General features: G+C 42.8%; 1 protein-coding gene across 1 annotated transcript in view; it reads left to right on the top strand.

Annotated features, from left to right (window-relative positions):
• The first annotated feature begins 2,786 nt into the window (after positions 1 to 2,786).
• The window catches only part of LOC147711699 (uncharacterized), a 106,351-nt gene continuing 96,699 nt past the window's right edge, over positions 2,787 to 12,438 (top strand). Inside the window, 1 exon segment of the mRNA XM_086919520.1 lies at positions 2,787 to 4,981. Within this exon segment, the coding sequence (XP_086775646.1) occupies positions 2,787 to 4,981 (2,195 nt within the window).

Below are 12,438 nucleotides of genomic sequence, written 5' to 3' on the forward strand. Positions count from 1 at the left end.
CTGTACAAAACTCACACAGTGCAGCACTAATGAATAATATCGTTCGCAAAAAATACAAGACAACATTAGACATCTCTAATGGATTCTTTTGTCAAAACATTGCACCTGAAAGCAGGTATTTAACTGCTTTCTCAATAATGGGGTCACAGAAATTTCTGTCGACTCCCGCAGGGATTCAAGAATAGCCCAGGATTATTCTCAGCAAGGGTAACAGAGTTACTACAAATATATGATGATGAGGCATTATCTTTTGTCGATGACAACATCTATCTCATAGATGATGACCTGGATACTCACTTGAAAAGAGTGAACACCATAATACTTGGGTTCACAGCAGAGGGTTACAAATTCAACTTTAAAAAGTCACGAATTGCCCATCTAACTGTCCTGTTTTTAGGATATGAAATATGAAGTGAAGGCAAAAGCCTAGCAGACAACTTCTTAGAGAAGTGCGCTGTACTCCAAGCACTAAAAACGCTGAAGAACTTACAATCAATACTAGGTTTCCTGAATTTCGGAAGAACTTACATTCTAAATTATGCAGCGAGGGTTAAACCTCTTTATGAATTAATAAAACCTGATTTTAAACCAATCAATTGGACTCAGAAACACACAGAGATTTTGAGATCATTGCAAACAGACATGTTAGCTAAAACAAAATTAGAAACTCGCGACAACACACGCAACCTTGTAATCCGAGTCATCCCAGGAAGATGCAGATTCACGTACCTGACCTCTAATGAGGGAGAAACGGTACCAATAGCTTACAAATCACATTTGTACACAAAAGCTGAAATGAAATTCAGTTCAACTGAAAAAATTCTAACTACGGTTCAGACTGCTGTAGCAAAAGAAAGAGCCCTAGCACAAGGTAAACGAATAATAATCGTTACACCGATACCAGCACTAGAAGCAGTAACAAAAGCAGGCATTCCAAATGCTAAGGCACTACATCCGAGATGGATCCCATGGGTTAATTCTCTTGCTGCAACGGACATAGTATAACAATTTGATCCTAATTTAAAAACACAAGAATTTCTACAATATGAATATGAATGTCCTCTTTCAACCGAAATCCTGCCTCTAGAACACTACGGCTGTATAATATATTCAGCCGGATCAGCACAACCACTGTTGGGGGTAAACAAGCTTACAGTGCTGCGTGCGCAATTGTTAAAGGTCGTTGGCACAAAGGAAAATTTAGACCACTGGTCACTAAAACGCAATCTCTAGGAGATTGTACAGCTCAACGAGCCGAACTACTAGCATTTAAGATGGCGCTTGAAAATACCGATCGCAAATTCCCCACACTAATAGTGTGCGATTCATATTACTGCGTTCAGTCTTATAATGAATACTTGCGAAAATGGGTTCAAAACGGTTTCAAATATGCAAAAGGTGGCACAATCAAGCATAAAACGCTTTGGGAACAAGTAGTTCTTTTACAGAAAGAACTACAAAAGACTCACGTGATACATACACTGAGTCATCAACGTGATGGTGTTCTCGTTGCGGGGAATTCATTGGCTGATGAAGCCGCAAAGGCAGCTGTGCAAACGGCTTCCGTAGCTGCTATCACACGGTCAAAAACAAAAATAGACAGCGATATAATGCAAGCTGTCTGTAAAACAGGACAGAAAAACACTCCCGAAAGGCTTTCCAGTAAAGTACTCATACATAACTGATGCGAATAATGTTCCATTTGCTCGAATCCCTGGAGTGGGGGATAGGGCAATTCCAAACATGGAACACAAGTTAGGACTAATTACAGCGGCACACGAAGGGCTCGCTTCTGCACATGCTGGTGTTTCCGCCACAATATCATTATTAAAACAGAGATATTGGTGGCCGCGCATGAGAATACAAACTAAGAAATATGTTCTAGAATGCGAAATATGCCAAAGAATGAAAGTATCAACAGTGAAACGACCTGCGCAGACACCCCTTCTAATCTCAGATAAACCATTAGCATGTGTTTACCTGGACCACTGTGGTCCCTTACAAAGGGATGGTAATTATAAATACATCATGGTCGCAGTGGATTCCTGTACGAGATTCATTTGGATGTGGCCCTAGCGCTCGGCTAACGCCAGAACAGTTATAAAAGATTTGCGAGTCTTTATCGGCAGATACGCAATTGGCATGCTACATTCTGACCAGGGTCCTGCTTTTAGCTCTCGAGCTTATAAGGAGGCTATGACCAGCATGGGCATTGCATTGCAGTACTCTTGTCCCTTCCATCCTGAGGGAAATGGGATTGTGGAAAGACAAAACCGGGACATAAAGCAATCTATAACGGCGAGGGTATTAGGTTCGGGTGATGGGTGGATCCAACATTTAACAAGTGTCCAACGTAGTCTTAACAATCTGCCAAGAAATTCTCTAAAAAGTTTAAGCCCATACAAACTATTGTTTGGAACTAGAATGCATATTCAGGATTTAGATAGTCAGACTTCAGTGGTAGAAAGAAAATGCTTTGATATTAAAGATCTTTTGACTGTTTTACAGGACTTAAATGAAACAAGAAAAGACCTGAGCAACATAAAGTTAAAACAGCAGCCAACAGCCACTGAAGATAAAACACATGTCCCATCAAGGCCTATCTGGATTCCAAAGTTTGGGGATCTGGTCAGAGAGAAGATCGCAGTGAAGAAGGAATTTGGACCTTCTTACAGAAAAGCAGTGCCTGTCTTAGCTGTCAGCGGAACAAGATCAGTTGTACTACCGCCCCTTGCTGGTAAAAAGGAGAACCGAGTTGTATCCATCGACCCGGTAAAACCACAATCATGTGGCCAATAATAAGTAGTAGGCCCAGTGGACTCCCAAGAAATAGCAGAATACCAAAATTTGCTACAATCCAAGAGGTTCAAACTGAGAGACTAATCACATTTGATAAACCTGCAGTGAATAAAAAAGGACCATGCAACAATGCCATGGAACTTGGGCCTTTTGCAACCCAAATTGAAACAGTTCGTCAAGAAACACCTGTCTACAACGATGTAGCCTCAGACTGTGCTAATGAAAGAAATTTTTTTAAAAAAAAGGAAAATTCGGAAGCAATTCCAACAATTGACAGAACTGCATCTGGCTACTTCATCAATTTCGATAACTTTTCTGAAGATCCAAGCTAACCTGAAGAAACGCCAGCAACATAAATCTTCAAAGACAAATTAACTGAACTCTTTCATCAACTCAAAGAAACCTACCTGATTTCTCCATGGATTGAATTTTGGATTGTGTTAGGTGTACTTTTCCTCCTGCTTTGGCTCATCATGGTACTTTGTTTGGGAAAATTCATTGAGGGAAAATACAGTACAATGGACACAGCATGTCAGAACATCACCTTGGTCCTAAAGCCGCACAAGTCAACTCACATCAAGAAAAGAAAACTATCATCAGTGAATGTCACAGCCATTCCAATAACCGGCGGGGTAGCTTGGGACAAAACGGATTACGAAATCTATGGCCCGGTTGAACTCTTGAAATATCCACATCAGTTCAAGGTTTCATTAAGTGACTTTGTAAAACCAAGTACAATCTCTGATGATTGGGACTTTGAAAGCATAAATAATATGATGTCAGATTTAGTAATGTCAGCAAAATTTACAGAACATGATTACTTACAGGGTTCGTCGAATTATGAAAAAATTTACTGCTACAACCACTTTGCACATCACTATTTACATAAATCTGCTCAACCTAGAAATGTTTTAAAGTATAATCAATGGGAACATTGTGCAACTCCACCAAAAGGCAGTTCGAAAACATTTTATGAGAAATTTCCATACTTCTCAGGGTTGAACACAAGTAATGCAGAAACGTTTTATTTTAAACTGTTAAATAAGACAGGGATAAAAACAATGTTGACAAATACTAAATTGAATTATTCTGAAACATTATATGAAAAAATGATTACATTTGGTTTTGATTTCTGGAAAAATAACATTGAAACGAAATCCATCTGGGGTACAAAAAATTGGCAAGTCCAAGGTTTAGAAGCATTATTTAGAGCCTGCATGATCCCAGAACAAATAATATTGTTGAATGACACCATTCAACAGACTACTTGTCTTGGCCTAGCTAAGATTAAAGACTTAAACAAACCGTCTATTCCAAAGCCAATACCTGATAGTAATACCACTACAGATGTTGAGATAGACGTATCCCATATTTTACATCAAAACAGAACACATCCTGATTGGAAAAAGTGGTTGATCTGGCCAACAGACACAAATAACTGTCAAGATAGATTCCTGAACAAAACACAGGGGTTCAAAATGACCAGACCAGACCCTAGATACTCCCAGAGACAACATCCAGGGATAGTAACAACATACAGTGTAGGGAAACTATGCCTTGAATGGCTACAAACATCCACACTGGCTGAAATTAAGCAACACTTGACTTTACTTAAAGACGGTGCTGACTTGCGTGATTTCATAATGGGACCTCGCAAACAGCGTCAAAAACGTTTCAGAGCGGCCGGTATATACGCTGCGTACAACGAAGCTTGGAAAGTAACTCAAATTGAGACAGCAGAGAAAATACGAGAACTTGATCGTATTCATTTGGAAAAATCACTTTCTGTTGTGGACAATGGGTTAATGACTCTGTCCTCCAGAATATATTCACTGGACAGTATTGTATCATCTGCTATCGATATAATAGATCAGGACTTACTAATGGTACAACACGGTCAGTCCCAATTACGTTCTATTGTACAGCTAGGCTGGACGTTGCAAAATCTGCGTTCAGGCTACGTGCCATGGCGTTTGATAAACACAGCGTCATTATTCTCTATCTTTAAACTTACTGATAAACAAATCAGTTTGGCACAAAAAGGAGCAGACTATACGATTCTGAGCATTGAAAAACTTGAAAGATTACCATTGACAATGTCAGAAAGACCTGTCATTGAATGGATAATACACGGAATAATTACAATTCCGATAACAACTTTCCAATTTAAATACTGCCAAGAGTATATACCAACGGGCCAGTATGAAAGGTTGGGTAAAGGGTACATTAAGTCATCACGGAAATTGCCTTACACACACACACATGTTGTAGTGAAAAGAAACAGAATGTATTTCTTAGTGGTAACAATTGTTAACAATCACTAAGCGGTATACTTCTGTGCCAAGGTATTAATTTGCATGGGGCCTGTGAGGGGACTTCAAATAACCTTTCATGTCACCAGCACGGCACACCTGCAACACAAATAGAGCCATTCTTTAGACGGCTTTCTAACGGGAGCTATATTCTAATAATGGACCACAGCTGTTGTGGCATGGTGCCAGGGAAAGCCTATCTCGTAAGCGTTGTTCCATGGTCACTTGCTATATGCAAGTATTGTATCCAAACAGCTCTCCAGATACGGAGGCGACGATTTGCATTCTTTGAATATCTCTTCTATACAAATTGATACTTTAAGCAGAATGAAGTCTGTTCTTTTACAGACAACAGTGCCTTTAACGTCATCAAAAGAAACGTATGATCTTCTAGTTACAAGGACAACGGCAGAGATACATACCCTTTTATCAACAAATTGCCCCGTGCATTTTGTAGAAATGCTAAGCCAAATCCTAAATAAGTCTGATGCCAGTGGTATCCCACATATATTTAAGACAATTTTTTCGGGACTGTTAACACCCTTCGAAGCAGTTCTGGGCATTTTTCTCAATTTTGTCCATTCTGTCATTGGCGGCCTACCACTACTTTTGGGACTCGTAGCAGGAATTTTATTTTTGACCCTTCTGCTCCGATATGGCAAGCCAAGTCGCAAACAAGACTCAAGCAACAATGGAAGAAACGATCCTAGCTATACTCTATCGGGACCGCATAACTAAAGTCCTTGGATTAGCCCGGCTAAGAGATCTGAATATGACCTGGTTTCTTTCGTTCAGACCTATCTGGCAAAATTGCATCCTACCTGTGCTTCGATGTATGCTATGCGGAGAAGAATGCGTGTTGGACGTCTGTCTTACACTACTATCAGCAGTACCTTTGGATACAGATACTTTGCTAAGTCCTGTAACGGCTCATGCATTGTGTTGTCCCCAGCGGCTACCCATACTGATGACGGCATTCGTTTAGACTTCACCACTACGATTAGGTTTCAGTGAAGTACGAGATGAGAGCAGTATCACCCAGGTACGACCTTCTGTGAGCATTGCTGATCCTGACATCGATGATAGCAATCATTCTCACGACTGCAGTGTTGCAGCACTTTTAAACTTGGTCGAACTTTCACCTGATGTCGTAGACCAATTTTTTGCGAGTCTGTCTGAAATGATGTTCTCCCCGGAACAGAAAGAATAACTTTTAAGCAATGAGCACACAGCTTTCCCCTGAACTCTGAATTCGGCCTTCAGCTTTGATAAACAAAAGCTACTGAAAACATTTGGAACTATTTTTTCCCCTGCAAACGAAATCATTTTTTTCAAACTTCCAAAATATTTACCCTTTTCTGGCACATGTTCTCTGCTTAAAGTAGAACTATTCTTAAAGAACAGAGCTTCTATTTTTAGGAACTCTAGAGACAATATATTACCTCAGCCTCTAGCACATTTACAGCAACTGTATTTATATGTGATAGAATGGTCTCGACCTTCTTTTCTGTATTAAGAGCCATTTCATGTGTAATTTTCGCAAATCGTTCAGCTACAATATATAAGCATGTTTGACTGAATGATTACACTGCTTGAAAAGCGTACAGTACAATTATCATTTTCGTGTATTTCGCATACACCATTTCGAATGCATAAAATGTATTTTGGGGTGGGTTGGAATACACATGCATCTTTAAATGTTTACTATTGCTTAGTTTTAGTAATGATGGACATTAGATCGTGGAGTGGGTATTGTGTTTTTATCTAGGAACCGAATCAATATTGCTATTTTATGCCCTTGTATGGCTATAATCAATAATATCCCTACAATGGCATAAGAATCAGATCCATATTTAAGTAAATAGCTCTTGCAGTCCAAAACACGGCAGAAGCTACTTCCTTGGATTCCTAGAAAGCACAACGAGTTCTTTCAACACACCAAACCTCCATCAACCTGGGAAATCCCCATTTGGTTTTGTTTTGATTTATCATTCAACTCCTGCGAACACTAAAGGAATAGTCAGTTTTTGGTGACATCTTTATTGACGTCTTATGTCCAAACCTTACGTCAAACTCGGCACCTTTCAGGTATAAATATACCAACGTTGCCTTAAGCAAACACACGGTGGTGGTTTTGGAGCCGAGGAGCTATCTACTTGCCAGAGAGCCCAGCTGATGCGAGAGCCCACAGACGCTGCCCCTCCTCTTTGACGCACTGAGAGAGACGCTGTCTTTTCTCCTGCTGAGAAATCCAGCTACGGTGTTCTCAGCCGCCTTCGCGGGCTGCTGGGATATCGAGTCCTGAAAGAGAGATACCAGACCTCCTTCATTCTATTACCCAGGTACGGAGCTGACTAAATCCTTGAAGAGAATTCTTGAGTCAGATTCTTGGCAAAACCAACTTAACTTAAACTGCTACTTACTTACTCCTTCCCACGTATTAGGCTTAGGTCAGGTACACCGGGGTAGGCGTATTTTAGAAGCACCAGTTGAGTACGTTGGTCAATGTATGTATATATTTTATCCATTTTAAAGTATCTTATGGCTAAGAAACCATATCATCGCTTTTACAGTATTATTTTATAATACTCTTTTTACTGTACGCACTTTACATTAAGTATTGCAAAAATGGCAAATCATTTCTCTTGCATGAGAAAGAAGACTGCTCAATAAAATACACCTTTTTATTGAAAAGGCCCGTCTCTCTTTTCTCTTTTCTCTGGTGAAACTAAGTACGCACATTTGACTGAGTGAAATAGCTGTCTATTGTTTTCACACAACTCTAGAGATACACTCTTATTCTGAGGGAGCGAAGTTGTCATGTTATATGTTTGTCGGAAGCTAATCCCTTCTTGTCTATCCAGGGAGGTTAAACTCCTCCTCCTTTAGTCGAGAACGTTTCTAGGGACCTCTGAGCTAACTGGCAAACCTTAAGTCTAATATAGTCAGTAGAGACCTAGTCGACCTCAGTCCTACGTCTACACTGCTGAATATATTATTCCAATGCGCAGAGCCTATTGGGAATATAGGAACTACACTACAGTATTAATGTGATTTTATTTATTGAAATTTACTCTATTTTTCTAAATTGGTTTGTGATTATTCTTGTGTTGTGTTTTCACATTATTACTGTGTGAGTGCTGTTTAAATACTTTATACGCTGCTTCCAAGTTAAGCCTGGCTGCTTTTGTGACAAGCGACCAGAGGGTTAAACACAGGTGTATTTTGTTACTTTTGTGGTTCACCCTGACAAGGATCGTGTTTATTATTTGAGTGGGGCTCTCACCCATCTCAACTAACAACTCAATTTCCTATAAGGTCCTTCAAAGATTTTTCTCCCGGCAGCCTTTTGTGTGTTGTGAAGAAACACTGTGCTTCAGAGAAGGTCGTGTTTTTGAATAACACCCCTACTCTAAAAATTAATTCCAGCACCACTGCTTGAATGTAAACAGAGCCTTGATGAATTCACATCAATCATTTATTTTCAGTAGATTCAGGGGAAGTCCAGAACTAACAAAGATAATAGGCTTTATTTACTCTGGCCTTACTGTATAGTGTGAGGGAGGAGGTGGTGGTAACCATTCTTTTTGTGGGACGAAAAGCAGGGGAAAAAATCTAAACAAGCATGTAACACAGAAACCCTTTTATTGCAATTAGCATTAACTAATTTCAAGGTTTATGCTTTCTGAAACAACTTGGAAAGCTGCTAATGAGGTAATAATCACAGCGAAAGGCTGCTTGAGGAACTCCTATATATGTTTACAATTGAATGTCACTTATCATTCTTATCTAAGATCAGTACTAAAGTATTGTACTTTTAGAAAACCAATCCAGTCATGTGATTTACATATAGAATATATCAAAAAGAAATGGACAGTGAACTTTGGACATTGATTGTATGTGACCGGTGGTACTGTTTTCAACAACGAATTACATAATTCCCATTGGAAACGTGATTTAATCATACATTGCTTACTGGTCAACATCATTTATTTTAAGTAACAAACAATAACTATTTCTATATTTTCATAAATGTTTCTATGTCTAAGGCAATTGTTTAAGCATACATTTATGTATCTCATAACTTGCAGTGGCCATGCTGTGTTTCGATTCGAGTAGCCCCCAAATTTTGGACTATACAAGAAATCTGCATGGACAACTAAAAGGTTAGCTGTGGCTTTCTCAAATGTCAATGACCCACCCCCACTCAAAGAAAGGTAACAATGATGTGGTAGTTCATTCAGTGTCTCTGGGTTGCCTGCACCGACAAGTCCCTGGCCCCAGCAGCATCACCGTGTCGACCAAGTGTTCAACCTTAGCAGACTCGCCCAGGGGACTGCCTGCTCACTCAAATGCTATCAATGAAAGTCACCCCAGGGATTCAGAGGCTGTTCGCCCCAGGAGCTGGTACCTTGGGGACCATCAGCTAAAGAGTGCAGGTTATCAAGATGCCTGGATCTGTGGGAAGTTATCCCATTCCTGAGTGCCTTCTGCTGTGTCTTGTCTGGTTGCTGGATCAGCTCACTGCCTCCGTCCTCTCAGGCCCAATCCATGCTCAGAGCCGCTCACTGTTCTACATCCATTAAGCCATTCTGAGGCTTCTTCAGGTGATGTGAAGTACCAAGTCTTTCCTTCTGCCACCAAACTCAGTTTTGCTGGAAAAAGCATTGAGTATTGTATCTCTCTGTCTCTTATGGCCCTCTTGACCTTCAGAAAGCTATGACATTGCTTTTGGACCTTACTAGTAAAGTCTGGAAAAAAAGGTTATATTGGCATTCTTGTATGTCAGCGAAGGAGCACTGCAGGATGTCTGAAGCACAATGCCTTGGTCGCGGTATTTGAAACAATGGGCTAGTATGGGACAATGCCCAGGTTGTGCAGCCAGAAACCGTGGGTCCTATCCACCGAAAATAATTTGGAAAGGGCCTGGGTTGCAGTTTTTTAAGGACGAGTTCTTCCATGAACAGGTCTACTGCAGGACCATTCACATGCTCTGGGACTACAATGATGCAAATATTGCTACGCCGCAAGCACCCTTCGAAATCTTCCAAACAAGCTTCCAAATTTTTGGTAGTAGCATGTAGTTCCCCAACCTGAGCCTTTAATGTCGCTGTATCTTCGTTATGGGCTGCTGCAGAGTCCTCCACTTACGTCTCTTTTGCACCCATGTTGTGGAGGTCCACTCTCACTAGTGAGAAATCTGCGACTGAATCAATTCTAGCTTCCAGGGATGTGATCACACCCTGGATTGTGGATATATGGTAGTGGATTGCCAATGCTGGTCTCGGGATCCCTCCAGAGTCACCATCTCCTTGGGGAGTGTACTTGTCAAGCTTAGTCTGGTGCCCACCCCTTCTACCTCTGTCGCCCATTATAACTAATGTGTCACTTCGCTGAGTGTCACAGCACTAATAGAGAATGGGGAGGGGAGAGGAGCAGTACCCCAGGAGCACTCACCGCCGCCTGCCAGCTTACAAAAGGACTCCATGCATCTTGTCGGGTTTCCTGCCATGAGCTCCCCACACCAGCAGCTATCCAACCCCCAGATGGTCCTTAGTGTCCGCTGGGGCCCCACCTGGTGATCCCGCTCCTGTAGTTGTCCAGTAAAGTGCTGGGCAAGGGACTGGAAAGCTGGTACTCCACCACATTAACCTCCTCCAGGGCCCAGCACAGAATCATTATGAGAAATCACCTGGCTACTAGCCTGAGTTTGTCTTGAGGCGTCTAGGCACAGACAGAATCAGTAAAAGAAGGGAGCAATAAGCTGACTGGTGTATTTGCCTTCCCTTGTAATGTTTACTCAGGGGAGGGGGTCCCTGCCAGCCCCACCGAAACTCCGTTGGGTGTCTCACCCCCAGGTGAACCGGGGGCCATCGTTGCGTGGGAGAATTACCCCACCCTTGGAGTTTAGGCCTGCTCTAGTCCTTCTGAGGGCCTTGCTGCTCTCCCCTACTGGGGTGATTGAGGGCCACAATCCAACCGTTTCCCTCTCAGCCTATTTCAGTCTGGATGCAGGCTAATACATTGCTCCTGCCCCCAAAGTGTAGCTTCTGCAGAATGTCTTATGAGGAATTATTATTGCCGACACTCACCGCACTGTCAGTCCCAGTGTCCGGCCGGATTGTGGCACTGTGGCTCTCAGGCACCCGTTGACATCCTCGCAATGCTCCTTCGTGGCTCTGGGCCTCCCTGGATATTCATTCCTCTCACCGGTAGCGTCTCTGGTCTCCGGTGGTGCCACAGTCGCCGGGCTGCCAGGGCAATCTTCTCATCGCTGTGCACACTCCTGCACCTTCAATTTTATGCTGCGTGGATGCCCCGGCCCATGCCGCAGCAACAAGGCCGGGGCTCTGCCACATCACACAGGCTGCAGTGACTATCTCCTACCGCAGGTGCTGCCTCATGGAAATAAAGAGCTCACTGGCATCCCCAGTGATCAGCAATGAGAGAGTTGCTCACAGATTACTGTTAAGGATGGATATTGGATCTGATGTTTGGAGAATTAGGCTGACGGGTGGCGGAGCCCCTCTAGGAAGCGGCCATCTTGTTCAGCAGTTGGCCACACCCTCCCTCCTGCTAGATTTGGGACTAGGTGACTAAAATCCTGAGGTACTTCCTACCTGCTAAGGAAGGAAGTTGCTGGAATGTACCCTGCAGAGGAGAGCTTGCTGGGACAAGCACATCATCCCATCTGTGAGTGGATTTGTAGGAGCCTCTTTAAAGTCTGTGTCATCCTGGGCCATGAGGATACCAGCTGCTGTAAAGGAAGTAGCACCAACAGTACCTGCTCCAGTGGAGCGTGGCTTAGCCAGCCATCATGGCAGTCACTTTTTTCTAAAAGTCCCCATTCCCGGCACATATATCTGCCGCAATGGGGTGCAGACTCCCTGCTGTAGCCCTCTTATTAATACGGACCACCATCCTGCTCCCTGACCACAATCGGGGAGCCCAAGATACTGCAGCTAAAAATCACAGTGACAATGACCTACCCATGAGGCCCAGTCCTGGCTGTTGTGGCAGCTGTGACATTGGCAGTACAGACCTGTGACAGCCCCCTGGGCGGGGGAAGAAGACCAATGGATCTGGGGGAAGGACCCTGCTCCTGGCGGCATCTAGAGGACGGCCAGCCCTCAGCACTGATGGCCACAGCGTAACTCATGAATGGGCTGGACTGCCACCAATGGGATGAGCCACTGCAGATGAGGGACTGTGTATCACGCGGCCTGGTCCCCAAAACCGGGAGGCTGCACTATAGAGGAGTAGGTGAGGCCTTAGACCCTGCCTCCCCCAGAACCTACCCTTGGACCAGAACAGCATTGCTTGAGGG

Source organism: Lissotriton vulgaris, chromosome 5 (assembly GCF_964263255.1).
Source record: "Lissotriton vulgaris chromosome 5, aLisVul1.2, whole genome shotgun sequence".
Classification (NCBI taxonomy): Eukaryota; Metazoa; Chordata; class Amphibia; order Caudata; family Salamandridae; genus Lissotriton; species Lissotriton vulgaris.